General features: G+C 47.5%; 1 protein-coding gene across 6 annotated transcripts in view; it reads right to left on the minus strand.

The window, feature by feature from the left end:
* Positions 1-905: 905 nt before the first annotated feature.
* Positions 906-16442, minus strand: part of LOC115178919 (axin-2) — an 81686-nt gene continuing 66149 nt past the window's right edge. For 5 of the 6 annotated variants that reach the window (XM_029740363.1, XM_029740364.1, XM_029740365.1 and 2 more), the window contains 8 exons: positions 14880-15020; positions 11733-11835; positions 9509-9649; positions 8359-8774; positions 7606-8034; positions 7276-7371; positions 6346-6513; positions 906-2697 (listed from right to left, as the gene is read on the minus strand). In XM_029740363.1, the coding sequence (XP_029596223.1) occupies positions 2571-2697; positions 6346-6513; positions 7276-7371; positions 7606-8034; positions 8359-8774; positions 9509-9649; positions 11733-11835; positions 14880-15020 (1621 nt within the window). In that variant the 3' untranslated portion in view covers positions 906-2570. The remainder of the gene's footprint in view (positions 2698-6345; positions 6514-7275; positions 7372-7605; positions 8035-8358; positions 8775-9508; positions 9650-11732; positions 11836-14879; positions 15021-16442) is intronic. The other variant, XM_029740366.1, reaches the window with a different exon arrangement.

Genomic DNA, 16442 nt, shown 5'->3' on the forward strand with positions numbered 1-16442 from the left:
GAAATATTGATTTCACATTGAATTCACATTAGCTGACAACTCAACCAAACGTAAATCAAAACTAGACGTTGAACTGAAGTCTGTACCCAGTGGGTAGGGTTCCCCCGGGGTTTCTCCCTGTGAGGTGTCAGCTGCCGTGGCGATCTGCCGTTCCTCTCCTCTAACGGAGAGAATTAGAAAACGAAGAAGAGCCCGTGGGGATCTCACAACAGGCAACTGTTGCCTTGCAACTAGAGGGGACTTAGGGATTGAACACGGGATCTGTCCAAAATGGCACCTTTTTCTCCATATAGTGCACTACTTTTGACCAGAGCTCTGGTCAAAAGTAGTGCACTATATAGGGAATAGGATACCATTTAGGACTCAGGCAGTTTATTTCTTCCCATGCATCTGTCTTAGCCTGGCGTCCAAACTGAAAATACTACCCTTCACTGAAACGTTGAAAAATCGGTTTGAATGCCAGGCTACTGTTGAATCCCAAATGGCACCCTATTCCCTATGTAAAATCTATGGACTCTGGTTAAAAGTAGTGCACTATATAAGGAATTGGGCGCCATTGGGACACAGGGCTACATCTGTCTACCCCATGGGCCATGAGTACGCAATGCCCACTTCCGTCAGTATTGAGCCCTTCAGTTTACAGTCATCCTTCTGCAGCTGTCTTGTACAAACTTTTTTGATCATACAGATTCCAGTCCTGTATAGAACTATAGAATCCTAACTTGAATGAAGTGTTCAATTGGAATGATCTGAAGAAATAGGTAGAAATGTAATCTTGTGTCTTGAATGTTTCTCCGAAGAGGAGAGTTTTGTTGTTAATGTCATATGCATTATCACGTAATCAAGCATTCCCGTTCTCGTTTTGCAATTGAACAACAGAAATGAGCAGACAACAAAAGCTTTCATTTTCATTTGAAAAATATAAAACTTTAATAAAGGCTACAATCTCTTAATAATTACAATAATTATAGGTCCATGTAAATCTTTAAATGAAACTCTGTATATAATGTATAATTTACAGTTTAGATAGAACAAATTTTTAAAAAGCCATGGCGTAAAAACAAATAACATGATTACAGGATACTATTAAATGCATTAAAAAAATATTTTCAACATAAAACCCTTCTGAAAACCAAGGGAATAATTATTAACACCCTGAATCAGGGTAGTACATGGTATGGTATCCATGTAGGCACAGGAGCTGTACTCATAAAAACACTAGCAATAGTGTTTGTGTCCTTTTATCCATACTTCAAAAAAATGCATAATTACAAATTGTATACAGGAGCTCCGTAGTTTAAGATGTTCTTTTACAACATTCAAAAGCTATTGGAGCGACATTTTTTTCATTTGCTAATAAATATGGAACGGAAGCAGTTTTGAAACGTGGCGATATTAAGCCACTGCTCCCTGGAGAGGTGGGTATTTCAATAGAAGCGCGACAAGGTTATTTTGGTGTGCTCGCTGTAAACACTTTATTTCTCCAGGTCCTCTCTGTTCATCTAATCCTAATTCATGTCTCTTCTCATCTTTCCCTGTGAGGTGCCTGGTCCACAAACAAAGGCACAACAACTAAAAAGGATAGAGCTCTGTGCTGGAGGGAGAGAAAACCAACTACTCTTGCTCTGGCTTAGAAACGGAAGAGAACACATCAGCAGCATCATATATTAAGACTGGGCTGTTGGTTGGTTTACTACGACAGTGGAAGGTTCAGTCTCAGCAGACCCCTGGTACAGTGAGGTTGGACAGGGGTAAAGGGGGGGGGGGAGGGTGGAATCACCACAGTATTCTCCCAATACTCGAAGCAGCTTGTCCATCAACTGGACATGGGGGACAGGGTTGGGTTGGGTTGGTTGGTTGGGTGGGCGGTGGGTAGACAAGTTGAAGGTGAGGGAGGGAGAGGACATTTTTTTAAATAAATACTCAAAACTTTCAAATCATGACAAAAACGCATCAATATAATACATGAATATATACACATATTTTCATGTATGTATATGCACACGTATAGAAGTTTCATTTCGTCACCACGTTTGCACAACGTTAGCACAATGTTATAAGAGCAGGTGGCGGCATTTGCGGGGCTTCTGGTGCTGTCGCCAGTCCATTGCGGGTGATCAGGGAGCGACGCAACGTTCTCGAAACGTTTTCACCGTTCTCACAACGTTTTCACCGTTTAATCGTAACGTTAGTCTCTCGTATTGGACAAACAGTCATCTGCATCTTCAGTGGTTAAATTCAGGGAGCCTAGAGGACTCGCCGTCTCTCTCTCTCTCTCTCTCTCTCTCTCTCTGTCTGTAGTGTCATTCCCTTGTGTTTCTAAGGCTGATTGGTTAAGAAAGTCAGGGGGGGGGCCTCTTCTGGGTTTGGCATACTTCATTGGCTCGTGTTCCTTCAATCACACTCCTCTTGTGCTGGATATATTAACTCTTATTTAGCTTTAATAGTAGAAAAGAAAGTCTGGAGCGTTTTCCCCCCATCAAGTCAATCACTCCGGTTCCTCGTGACATTCTGTGCCCTGGAGGTTGGGTGTTTGGTTGATGGGTAAGGTAGGGTGGGTAAGGGTGGCATCAGTCCATCCTCTCCACCTTACCCAGGACCTTGCCCTCGTACATGGGCAGAAGGGCGCCGTCCTCCCATACCTCCTCGAACACGGCTCCGCACTCAAACTCGTCGCTGGCCTTCTTGAAGTAGTACCTGGAGAGAAACGAGAGAGAGCGGGGCATGGTCAGAAAATATGCTTCGAGACTAAAAAACAACTAGCATGGTGTCTTCCTCTTTAACTTGACACTATGGACGAGTGAGTGCTAAAAATAGTATTTGTACCATGAGAACAGTTTCTCGACACCTACACATCCAACTCCACTCACACGATGACTCAAACCCGTAGCCAAACTGGCTTAGTCACACAGTTCAACGCCATCCCTCTCACTTCAAAGAACAAAGATTGACTACATTACGCACCACCAACACCACTGACAAACAGAACTCAAGCCAACCTGGCAACCCCGCCAACTAGTTTGGGTTGCCAGGTTGGGTTAAGCTCTGTCAGTGATCATTTCAAGGAATTAGTAGCAGCAGCGGAGACCAAAGAGAGCGAGGGAGCTAAAGGAACTTGACTGCTGGCCATTGTACAGATGCCTATCTGTCCTGGAAGGTCTCATTAAAGTTGAAGGGCTAATTAGGACCTGTCTTAAGCCCCCCACCCTCCTCTCCTGTCTTAAGGCCCCCTTTCCCTTTGCACTGAGCTCCCCTTGTCTAGCCTGGCCTTTTAATTGTCAAATGAAGGGCCTTCCTTTCACTAGGGCTGACATTTCAGGTGCCTGAGAGTCTGCCTGTCACTGCACGCCCCACACACACCTACTAACACACTGCTAGAGACAACTATGGAGACACACACAGAGAGAAAGACGGAGAGAGAGAGGCAATGAAAAACACACACACACACACACACACACAGAGAGAAACTCTGGGCAGCTTTCCGATCACCAGCAGACAAAAGAGGGAGAGTGAAAGAGAGGAGCGAGAGAGGAGAAGAGAGGAGCAGGTCTCCCGGACCCCCTCCGTGGTTGTGCTAGATTGGACGCAGGCCGGGCCCGAAGGCCGATACCACACAAGGAGGAGGAGGACACCAATCCAGACAGTCTCCTGGAGGTCAAGGAGTCACCTCCCCCTCACCACTCCCTCCCTCCCCCCAAAATCCCAGGGTTGATTCAGCTCAGGTCTATGAAGTCTACTGACTAGAGTTCCTAATGATTTCTTCTCCCCTAGCTTAAAGGCAGTGATGACCAGCAGGGGAGATTTAATGATAAGCTTTGTAATGGAAAATGCCTCATTTTACCCATGTATGCCTGTGCCCTGGAATTCCGACCCCCCTGTTTTTATGAGCGACGCCGACCTACAAGTCATACAAACAACATGTGTAGCGCGTAAAAAAAACGTGTTTTTTCCTTAACTTCTTCGTGTTTTTAGTCGTACTTAAGAGAGGGTTGGCAAACGGCGGGTTAATGGCGAGGGAGGGTTGAGGAAGCGTCGTACAGCTGCTAGGGTCTCTGATCAAGGTTTGTGTGTCGTAAAAACTCCCGCCTGGGATTTTGAGGGTGTGGTTTGGATGGTCGGGTGATGCTATGGTTTTTGGCATGATGCATTTTCAACATGGTTGAAGGCTGTAGTGAAACAAAGGGCCTCCAACCTTTCTGGAAGCCTGAACACTGAAACTTCTGAAACTGAAACTAATAGGCCTTAGTTAAGTGCGTCTTCGCGGCATTAAATCAAATCGAAATAGAAGATTGTGTCTCCTGCCATTTAATCACAACCCTTTTCTTTAAAGAGACCCTGCTAGGTAAAGTCCCCCCTTATCTCCACTCACTGGTCACCATAGCAGCACCCACCTGTAGCACGCGCTCCAGCAGGTATATCTCTCTGGTCACCCCTAAAGCCAACTCCTCCTTTGGTCGTCTCTCCTTCCAGTTCTCAGCTGCCAATGACTGGAACGAACTACAAAAATCTCTGAAACTGGAAACACTTATCTCCCTCACTAGCTTTAAGCACCAGCTGTCAGAGCAGCTCACAGATCTCTGCACCTGTACATAGCCCATCTATAATTTAGCCCAAACAACTACCTCTTCCCCTACTGTATTTATTTATTTTATTTATTTTGCTCCTTTGCACCATATTATTTATATTTTAACTTTGAACTTTCTTCAAACTACAAATCTACCATTCCAGTGTTTTTCTTGCCATACTTTATTTACTTTGCCACCATGGCCTTTTTTGCCTTTACCTCCCTTATCTCATATCATTTGCTCACATTGTAAACAGTCTTATTTTTTTCTACTGCATCATTGATTGTATGTTGTTTTACTCCATGTGTAACTCTGTGTTTTTGTATGTTGTCGAACTGCTTTGCTTTATCTTGGCCAGGTTGCAATTGTAAATGAGAACTTGTTCTCAACTTGCCTACCTGGTTAAATAAAGGTGAAATAAATAAATAAAAAAATTTAAAAAAGGAATGGGCTCCATCTTCACCAACAAATAGTTCAAAGGCATTGCGCTTCTTTTCAAAGAGAGAGCGAAAGAAAGGTAGGAAAGGGGAGAGAGAGAGAGAGAGAGAGAGAGGTAAAGAAAAGGAGTGTTTTCATTGGATCATGTTATATATGGCAAAGATTTCTCTCTGTGCAACGTCTGACACCGATATCGTCTGGCAGCGTGGCCGAGTACTGTTCTCCTGCCATGTTGAAATGAACCAACGCCACACATTCTGAGCCATTGGCTTCAAATCGCCCTTCCTTTCCCGCGGAAGAGTTAGGGTATAGTAGGGTGTGATGAGTTGTTTGGGTTTACATTTACATTTTAGTCATTTAGCAGACGCTCTTTTCCAGAGCGACTTACAGTAGTGAATGCATACATTTCATTAAAAAAATTCTCCGTGCTGGTCCCCCGTGGGAATCGAACCCACAACCCTGGCGTTGCAAACACCATGCTCTACCAACTGAGCAACACGGGACTAGCTCGGACTGACAAGCAGATGTGGATGGGGGTTTAGAATCGAGATACTGATGTCTCGGAATGCTTTGTCTCTTTGGTGTGCTACAACCTATGCATATGACAGTCATGAAATACTCTACTTTACTCTAGAGTCTCCTTTAGGTGTAGGTTCCTTGAATGTGAAATTGTGTGAAACGATTCAGTCCCCCTCTAATTCTTAACTTCATGAAGTCATAGCCACGTTCAACAACTAAACAAAACGCCAGTCATTTCGACAACTCGTGCAACCCTTTTTTAAACGTTAAATCAACATATAACTGAATCTAAGAAGAAAAAGGTGCCTGTGATTCTGCCTGATGTAATCCTTGGGAGGAGGAGGAATTTGGGGGCCTCGCAGTGGCGTATTGAGTCTGTGCACAAAATAAAAGGCCTGGACTTCAAAGCCATCCTTATTAAGACTGCCTTACTATGGAAATCAATAGCAGATGTGAACCAAATATCACTCCAGTAAATCCCCCCCTTTCCTTTCCTCCCTGTACAGTGGATTGACCCCCCCCCCCCCCCAGCCAGAGTTCTACTCTTCTTTCCCACTACTCCACATACAAAGCTGAGAACTCCAGCTTTTCACACACATTTCATTCCTACACAAACCCACATGCACATAGACAACACACACACACACTTGCTGAGAGTGTGTTGTGCATGAAATGTGTGTTTGAAAGAGGTGTGTTCACCTATAGCTGTACATTAAAGGTGTGATGTGCATGAAAGATGTGTGTGTGTTTACCCGTAGATGTATATTACAGGGGTGTGTGTGTGTGTGTGTGTGTGTGTGTGTGTGTTAGTCTAGGCGTTTACCTGTAATTGCCTTTTTTGCTAAGCTGCTCCTTGAAGTGTCCCAGGGTGAGACTGTGTGTCTTCATCATGCTGCGGTAGGGGATCTCCTCACCACAGAAGAAGTAGGTGACCACCAGGTCACAGCCAGACACACTCACACCGCTAATAGACTTCTTTGGCTCTTTCCACCTGGAAATAGAGACAAGCAACACATTAGATAGAGAAAGCATAACCATAACTAAGGCTTAACGCTTACATTATATTTGAGTCATTTAGCGGAAACTCTTAGAGCGACGAACACGCTTAACACGGGCAGTGTGTAACTGTTGGTTGGGAAGTTAGGCAGAACTGAATAAGCGGAATTTAGTGAGGATTAGCTCAGGTAAGGTGAACCTGACCCGATTACAGGTGTGTGTCAGCGTTTCATCTCACACACACACACACACACTTCCTCGTTCACTTCCAGGGGCCTTTTCGGGGTCCTATACTTCAGATGCGGGTGCCTGCTAGCCTTAGACAGCTGGCCCGCTGAAGGTCAGCCAATTAAATCTCAAAAAGACCCTGGCAGTCAGGTGGCTACGGCCCTATCATCAAACACAACCAAGCTGCCCTACACACACACAGACGTACACACACCAACACACACAGGGCCGAGGTAGCGAACAGAGGACCAAAATAACAACCTGGGGTCGTTAACTTCCATGTGTACGTCTGTGTATCCGCTGGTGTGTGTGTGTGTGTGTGTGTGTGTATGTGTGTGTGTATGTATGTGCGAGAGGACTGTGTCAGACTACACCCATCATGTTTAATCTTAAATGATTAAAAGCGAGGGAGAAAAGAGGACTTCAAAGGGAGAGACATGCTGACTCACACTATCCATATCGAGGGGAAATCAGAGAGAGAAAGGGAGACAGCGAGAGCAAAGGGAGAGAGAGAGGAAGATGAACGCACTCGTCTGTTTGAAGTGCGGGGCTGGACAGAGGTGGGTTTGCACTGGGGAAAGGCACAGGATGACTCCTGTCTCTTTGAAGGCTGGACGTTGAATGCCTGTCAGCCACATAGAAAGACAAAGATGCAATAGAATGAGATAGACGGCATCAGTATTCACGACACAGATGGAGGAAACACTGGAAAACAGGTGTAGGCTTCAACAGTCGCCTGAAGTCAAACATTTTCAGAAAATCCCTCACTTAATTTGGATAGAGTCATTTGGCTCATTGTAAATGACTATACATCGCAAGCTAGGACCAAGAGGGGCTATATGAGTGTATGTGTGCCTACCTCTGTTTGGGAGGCTTGGAGACCTCCTCTAGCCTCCTGCAGGCTTCTTCTAACTGGGCCAGAGTGTTGGGAGGGGGCAGGGGGGGCATGGCCGGGTCCTGGATGAAGGGGTGGGCCGGATGGTGACCTCCACGGAGGTGACCCCCCATGCCGCCCACGCCTCCCCAGGAAGAGTGCGTTCGGCCGGGAAGGGTCTTGGGCGTGGAGGGGTCCGGGAGGTGGCTCTTCTTCAGGCCCTGAGTGCCGCCGTGAGGTTTATTCTTGCCCTGCCTCTCGCTCTCCAGGATCCACTGCCAGACGTTCTGCGAGCGGTCCGTGGAGTCCAGGGGCAGGTGGGGCGGGGACGTGACCCCGTCGCCGCCGTTAGCCTGGCTCAGGCGTATGCCTTCGCACGGCTTCCCCGGCCGCTTGGACAAACTGCTGCAGCGGCTGGAGGGAGACAGAGAGGGTTACATGGGACTATTCCATGAGGAAAGGCTACATCTACAACAAGCACTAGTGATAGGAACAATACAGCTCGTCACATCAGTCTAAATGAAACTCAAGGAAAACCATCATAATTAGCTATGCTGAGACATATCCATAACATAAGTGAACAGTTTAAATCACTGACCCAAGTACAGCCTTAAGGTAAATGTAGTTGTATGTGAAGTGTATGTGAAATGACCGCAGCACAACTCTAAAGTAAATGTAGTGTACTTGATGTGAATTGTGAACGGACCCCAGTACAGGTGATATTGTATGTGAACTGACCCGGGGGTGAAGTCTGAGTAGTCGGCGCCCCCTGGGGGACAGAGGCACTGAATGCGCTGCGCCGCCTCGGCCTCGATCTGCTCCTTGCTCTTGGGGCCGGTGGCGGTGTGGTGGTGGATGTAGTGGTGGTGGATGTGCTTGGTCGACTGCCTGCTCCCAGCCAACGGGCCCTTGGAGGCCCCGGGATATGAGGGCCCCAGGAAAGGGACCACGGCGGGGGAGGGCCGGTCGGGAGAGCCCGAGCGGGGCGAGTGGCGGATCACGCCGGGCGACTGGCACCCGGGCGTCTTGAGCACCCGGGATAGGTGCTCGTCTAGGATGGCCTGGGCGTCCTCGTCGGCGCCGGAGGAGGTGTGAAGCAGGGGGTGGTGGAGCGGGATGGCGCTGGAGAGGTCGCTCTCATCCCTCTCCTCCTCCTACACACACACACACACACACACACACACACAAAGACGTAATGCTTTAGAACAAGTACAGGGACAATATAACCTACTCAATTCCATAACACTACAAATATAAGCATCGCTAGCTTGCTAAACCCAACCAAATTACATTTGCGGAAAACGCAAACGCTGCGACAAACACCATGTACGGTTTTGCCTTGTGAAGAAGCTGAGACAAATTCTATGGCGGAACTTGATTTGACTCTCAGTTTCTTTCACCCTGGTTCTACTTGTGTGCTAGCTTCTTCTTTCTTCATCTATAATGCACAGCAAGCCCAGACTCACAAAGAGACACACTCAGCAATACGCCACTGGAGAGTTGAGCGCTAAGCGCTAACCATTTGAAGAAACTTCAAGTGTGTCAAGAAACATAAGTTTGAAACTTCCTCGGAAGAAGAGACTTTCGGAGAAGAAGTCTCTAAACTGCACGGCAGACCTTTAGTCAGTTCAATTCTTTCTAAAGCAAGACCGCACGCAAAGTCTCTTTGAATCAAGGAAGAAGAGTCAGCTAGCTAGCTACAACCCTAACTTCTCACATGGCTCCTCCTAGCTACGTTCTCTTTCTAGGTAGCAAAGACGGGGTTCAGGACCGGGGAGTCACCTAAACTAGGTCGCAATGGAACGTTCCAAAGCTCATTGCTCAATGCAGGTGGGTTGGGGAGTGAGGTGGTATGTACCAATGTAGTGGGAAGGGGGGGTTTTCTTACCTCCTGGATCTGCTGTAGCCTCTCCTCCAGGGAGCTCATGGTGTCCTGCTCCCTCTTCAGTTTCTCCAGTCTGGAGATGAGCTGGGCGGCAAAGGCCGAGGGCTCCACCGGCGTCATCTCCTTAGGCAGCCTGTGTGTCCTCTGTAGGGGCGAGATGGGAGGAAGGACACTTTTGAGTGTGTGTTTGAGTGAGTGTGAGTTAGTTGTCCCTAGTTTGCCCCCTGATTCCTCCAGTGCCCTCTACTCTAACTCCATAGGCCTCATTTGATGCCCTTGCCCCTGGGCTAACCCCGAGCCCGATACCCCCTCCCCATGCCCGCTGTCCTTGGCACCGCATGCCCGTCGGCGGGGTAGCGGGATAGAGGAGGGGGGGTAGCAGTTGGCCTGGCTCCGAGGAGGAGGGCCCCCGCCTGCTCCCTCTGTACTCCGACCAAGCCATCAGCGGAGGCAGCCTCTGAAGTCAGCACACTTCAAAGGGGCCCTTGTCAAACATCAAACACTCCAACCCTTGGGGTGGGACGGACACGCGGCTTTAAATCTCCCCGAATAAAAAGACAGATATCGAGAGTCAGAGGCAGAGGAAAAAAAAGAGAGGGGGACAATATTAAAACAAAAAGAGGAAGAAAAAAGGAGGGGGAGAACTGAGAGATGTGTGGAGTGGTAGGAGGGAGGGAGGGAGCGAAGGAGAGGAGGATAGAGAAGTCAAATACCGGGGAGATCTAAGGGGAAGTGGTCATTTATTTCCTGACTGCACGCAGGGCTCCTCTGAGGTACTGTAGACGCATTATCCTATTTTTCTCTAACTATATGTGCCGGCTTCTCTCATCTACTGTTCTGTATTATTATTTGGCGCACTGGCTTTCTTGATTTGACTCTCTTTTTTTGTTGTTCCTCTCATCTCTTTGTAGAGACGATGAAGGGAAGACAGAAGAAAGGACCGAGAGGGGCTGCTGGCAAAGGCGCGTCAGCGCCGCGCAGAGCCCCCGCTGCCTGGGGCTGGTGCATCTTGGGAGCCCGAGCCATCTCCAAATCAGGAGGGAGACATTAAAAGGAGAGCAAGTGGGGAAGGGAGGGAGCGAGAGAGAGAAACAGACAACAAGGGCCCCTTCTACTTGGCTACAACCCTCCCTACACAACACAACACACCCACACACACAAAGCCTTCCCTATGCACCAAGACAGTACACAAACACATTGTGAAGGGAAGAGGACAAAACTATTTGCATTGGTTGTTTTCTGACAGGGGTGCCCCAGCACTGAGTGTCAATCTAACCACTCCAAGCCCTGGAGCTGTGCCATGAAGTACCAAGCATTTAGAGACCCCTGCTTGCACATGACACTACAGGCAGTGGGGGTGGTGAGAGCCATATGGGGGTTGGGTTGGGGGTAGGGGGGCTACTGTCACAAAATGGGAGTGTGGGGGGGCTCTGTTGGAGGTTGTCAATAAAGAGGCCAGGCAACCTGGGTCCCATTCATTCATCGCACTGATCAAGGCACAGGGCTGAGTAGTAAGCTGGCTGATTTAAGGAGCATCCCAAGGCTCGGTTCTGTGACCCCTGACCTCTAAGGATAATCATCCTCAATATCACCATCATTATCAATGATTTTTTTATATATTTTTTTTTACATTATGCATTTATAACATTCTGGAGTTATGGAGGTGAAACACAAAGAAGTAAAGCAACAGGGGTCTATATATTTATTTATTTTATCTTTATTTAACTAGGCAAGTCAGTTAAAAACAAATTCTTATTTTCAATGACGGCCTAGGAACAGTGGGTTAAGTGGGCAGAACGACAGATTTGTACCTTGTCAGCTCGGGGATTCGATCTTGCAACCTTTCGGTTACTAGTCCAACGCTCTAACCACTAGGCTACCCTGCCGCCCCATAATATATATATATATATATGACAGCTATAAAATGTCAGCTGTTGGATGGGAGGAAGGGAGGGGTTGAACAAGAGAGCAGGAGAGAAAATAAGCGATATGCAAATTCCCCCTTTCATTTACCCTGACTTTTTATAGGAAAATGGGGGGGAAAGAATATAGTATTCTATCACAACATCATAAAAAGAAGAAGAAAACACAGTTCCCAACGGGGAGAAAGGGAACCTGTTGTAAACGGGGATTGAGAAAAGTTTGTGGAGTTTTAAAGATATAAAGACACTGTGTATACAGACATCAGACATAAAAAAACAGGAAGTAAACAAGAAGCGGGACTCACGGGAAAGTGGGGTAGCGAGACCAGGCCGTTGATCTTGACGCTGCGGTGCATCTCCCGCTGGAGCTGCTTCTTGGTGCCCAGCTTGTATGGAGGGATCCCATCTCTGTCAGGAGGGACACAGGTAGGAAACAGGGTCAATAACACAGTTACATGTCACTCAAAATGTCCCCTGACGAGCCAGGGGTTAGTTAGCAAACTAGCATGCTAACCCCTACATATCTGTCTCCCTATAAACATTTCAATTTTCTTTCTCTTTGCTTAGAACCAAGTAATACCCACAATGTATTTGCGGCATAAAAGACATTAGCCTAGCGATGTGGACAGAACCCTGAGGCTGATCATCACTGAAGTGAACAACACAGCACCACCCTGACTGCCACCACCCCTCTTTCCCCCAGGGTGGGCACATCACAGCCCAAATCAAAGACCAGAGGAGCCCTTGAAGGGCCTTGAAGCCAAGGCAACAAAAACACACCGGGACAACGGGGGGAGATATGCTAAAAATCCCGGCGCTGGGCCTCAAAAGTGTCCCACTGATAAGTTCCCATCAGTCCTTGTCAACACTGGAAGGGCCTGATTTTTCAAAATGGCAGCCAAGTGAGGTACTTTCAATTCCAGCGTCAGAAACAAGAACTACCTTGAGAAAGCTGGCTAAGAGGAGAAGCCTAGAATGCTGCTAGTCGAGGGGCTAGCGATCTTGCTTAAAGCGGTGTAAGACATGCATGTTTGACATAAAGAAAAAATGGCCATAACGTAGCTGAAAAAGCAAGAGTCTCTGGACAGTTCATCCTTTAGGCAGTGGCAAGGGGGAAGAAAATACATATTTTTCTCTCTCGCCCTCCAATGTGTGCTTTTCCAGTCCGCTGCCATTTAAGCCTGGCCAATTATCTTGGCCTTTTTGGTTGCTCAGAAGTGTCTGACCTAGCCCAAACGCTAGTTTTTCCGCTGCCTCTTTGAAATCTCACACTCATGCACATATGCACCCGCTGCCATCTTCATTTGGCAAGTGTTCCGCCAGCAAGCCTCTGATCTCGGCAACATCAAAAGGCTGGTTTGTAAGATAAGGTAATGTTTGAAGTTAGCGCAGCAGCATTCCCTAGCGTCCAAGTAAATCCATAAATAAGATATAAGCAAAAAGAGAGAGAAAAATTCTTTGGCCCCCCCTCCTCTTGTTCTTTATCAGGAAATGAGATTCAAATTTGCAGTGTGCCTTACAACAAACTATAAAAGGACACACTAATCAAATTGTTCCCCCCAATGAGGAGGAAGAAGCTGTGGTTTTTATTACAAATCGGTGAGGGGTAGAGAGAGAGCGAGAGAGAGAGAGAGAGAGAGAGAGAGAGAGAGAGAGTGAGAGAGAGTGAGAGAGAGAGAGAGCGAGAGTGAGCAGGCGGACATGAGATTGTCAAAGGCTCAAAGAACTCTGTGCAGGATAGGCCATTGCGAGGCGCTACACTTTGTAACGTGAGATGTTTTAATAATTAACCTGAAGACGTTTGCAGGAAAAAGACGTGACTGAATTCAAGTGGGATCTATTTTCTCCAATGAATACATCATTTGGTCAAATGACTCTGGGTTTGTATGCCTCAGGGTTCTACTTACACAGGCATTACCAGATGGAGCCTAGATAGCACTGCTAATAATGCACATTGTAGAGCGACATACTTCTTACAAGTATAAAAACTGATACTTTCCCAACTTTTATCCTAGGATTACGAGCCATGCACCTTCAAGACACTTGGGGAAAAAAACTTGTGACAAAAAAAAAAGTTACAATTCATATCAAAACAACGTACCGAACAAAAACCCAACTCCTTCCAAAAACACCTCTCTCTCTGTCTCTCTCAGTCTCTCTCAGTCTCTCTCAGTCTCTCTCAGTCTCTCCTGTTGCGTTTTTAATCAACCCCAGCTCCCCTCCCCAGCGAGCCAGCCCTACGTGATGGTTGAGGCCCTTTGTGATGGTTGTGGTGGCGATGCATGGGCAAAGAAGAAGAAAACAGACCGTGCACTCTTTCACGGGCCCTTACTTTATGGGGATCTCCTATTCAGTTGTGCAAGTCATTTTCAAAGCAGACAGCCACCCCTCTTATCCCCCCTAAGCTCCCCTCGGCTAACAATAGGCTGAAAGCGATTCAGTTAAGCCTTTTATCCTCCGTGCACTTTATTTTCTCACTCCCTCGCACGCCAAACCCTCACCGTTCCCCTGCTATTGGCTCAGAGTGCAGGAGGAGAGGGAAAGAGGGGGACGGTTGGGGTTGGAGGGGTGTTGGAGGAAGGTTGGGGAGAGAGGGTGGGGGGTTGATTTTGGGGGTGTGCTAATCTGGGCAGTGGGAGTCCCTCCTGACCCTATCCTGGGGTTCAGGAATGAGTAACTTCCATGAAAGCCTCGCTGACACATGATCGCGGCAGCAGTGGCGCTGCAGCAGCAGAGAGAGAGAGAGGGCCAGTAGCAGAGCAGGAAGCCGAGCCACCATGTGAGTAAGCTCCCTTTCATTTGCTGCCAAAATGTTTCAATGAGTTTGTCTTAAGGTCCAAATGGATATTTCCCCTCACTCTCTCTCTCTCCTTTCCCCCTGTCCCCCCCCTCTCTTATTTAAAAAAAAAAAAACAAGGCTGTTGTGGCAGAATGGTGGGATGGATATATTTCTACTTTGAGGAAAACTGAGGCAACACTCCACAACACCCCCCCCTCCCCATCAAGAACTTCTGCCTGTAACAGAATAGACATCAAAAGATTTTTCCACATAATGACTTTCACAGACACCCCCCCCTCCCCTTCCCCCGAGGCCTAGAGCCACTTTATACATTAATAGAATTACCTGAACTCAATCTGAAAGAATCATTAAAAACTAAACATCCCATTCCATTTCACAACACAAGCGCCAGCTTCCCAGATAAACTTGATATTTAGTCCGATTCTTTCCCGTACATATGTATCCATGAAAGGCATTCAATGAATGGCTAAATAATCCGAATATATAGACGTTCAGACATGCTTCAGAAAGGCAGGCCTGGAGTCAGCTTTTGAATGTGAAATGATTTTCAGAATGGACATGGAGTTGACATGGAATTGACCCCCATCCCAGGTCAAATGGAGAGAAACCCCAGAGAAAACCCTGAAGAGAATGCTGAGAGAACACTACTTACACACTACTGTCGGTCATGGACATGGAGTCGTCCGTCATGGCGTCGCTGGAGATCTCGCTGTCGTTGGCACTGGTGGCGGGGGCGAACACATAGCCCGAGTTGACAAAGTAGGGACTGGCCGCGTCTCCGCGTCTGTGTGACCTGCTCAAACACAACAGCAACTGTCCTTGAGTTCTTGATACAGTCCCTTTTACACGACATATTCCACCATTTCTTTACGGAAACCCAAACAAAAGCGTCAGTGCCATCCAGAGACTTACATTGGTGAACCTGTATTAGCTATGTAAATGGAGTTTGTGTGTTTACTTGTGTACATGTTTTAGTAAGAGTCTTTGCTTTGGAGCTAGAGGAAAAGTTTGAAGTTTGTTTTGAAGTGTTTAGAGTCCGAGTTCCAACAGATTTGAATAATTAGAGTTACTTTCGCAAGACTTTGGGGCCTCAGGAATGTGACAACCGTCTCTGAGGAGCTGGTTTTCTCTTTTTTATTTTCTTTCTCCCTTTCATGTCCCCTCCCCCATCATGCAGGCAGGGAGGTGGGGGGCGGGGGGGTGAGTGAAGTGAGCAGCTCAGCTGTATGTGAATGGACAACAGAGCCACTTCCCCTCGCTCTCCTGCTATCTCTCTACCCTTTTGTTTGGGCAAGGCCCCTACTCCCGCACTTTTCCACTCTCTGAAGCAGTGTACTCTTTTCTTAGTGTTTTTTTCCCCTCCCTCCCTCCCTCTCATGTCTTCTCTCCTTAAATCCAGGCCCCTCTGTATACCCCCTCCTTCTTCTCTTACAACCGAGCCCCCCTCCCATCCTTCTAAAGTCTCTCTCTCTCTCTCTCCCTACTCTCTCCTGCTGTGTTGCATTCCTGTTCCACTAGTGAGGGGGGTGGACCGGGAGGAAGGAGGGGAGAACTTGAGCTTGAGGGGGAGAGAGAGTGCAAAAGAAAGAGAGAGAGAGGGAAGGGGGAAGGAGGGCCTCTTTATGAGAATGCCTACTGCCGTGAGGATGACTAAAGCCGTAGGCCCCAGCTCAAACCTGACCTTTGGAGGTTCGCGTAAAGAGTCAGGTATTTAGCGCAGCTGGGCTCTCGGCCCCCCCCCCCTCTTTTTCTTTCTTTCATGATTCCCCCGTTTCTGTCTCCCTCCAAAGCACATGCTTAGGCTCCGTCAGAGGGATTTCTCTAAAAGACGAGATAAAAGCAGTGGGTAGAAAGGACGAGGGAAAAACATCACAAGCGAAAGGGAGAATGGGGGTTTGACGTTGCGCCGGCTATGTTTTTTCACGTTATTTCGGAGGAGAGTGGCTACGTTCCTGAAAGAAAAAATGGAATCCGAGTGCAGTAGTGATATTAGTTCCACATGTTTCAGATGGAAATGTGTTGACCTAAACAGTTGGTGAGGGGCAGGGTAAAGAAGAGATGAGAGGGGAAAGGTGGGGACGAGAGGAGAAGGAAGGGTGGGGGCTATCCCTCTTCTTTAGTGAAACACAAGAATGTGCGGATCACACCAGGAAGCTGAGGAGGTCAACAACCCCCGAGTCCCCCTTCAGTTCCCAACTCAACATGGCCCCTTCTG

The sequence above is a fragment of the Salmo trutta genome, chromosome 38 (genome assembly GCF_901001165.1).
Source record: "Salmo trutta chromosome 38, fSalTru1.1, whole genome shotgun sequence".
NCBI lineage: Eukaryota > Metazoa > Chordata > Actinopteri > Salmoniformes > Salmonidae > Salmo > Salmo trutta.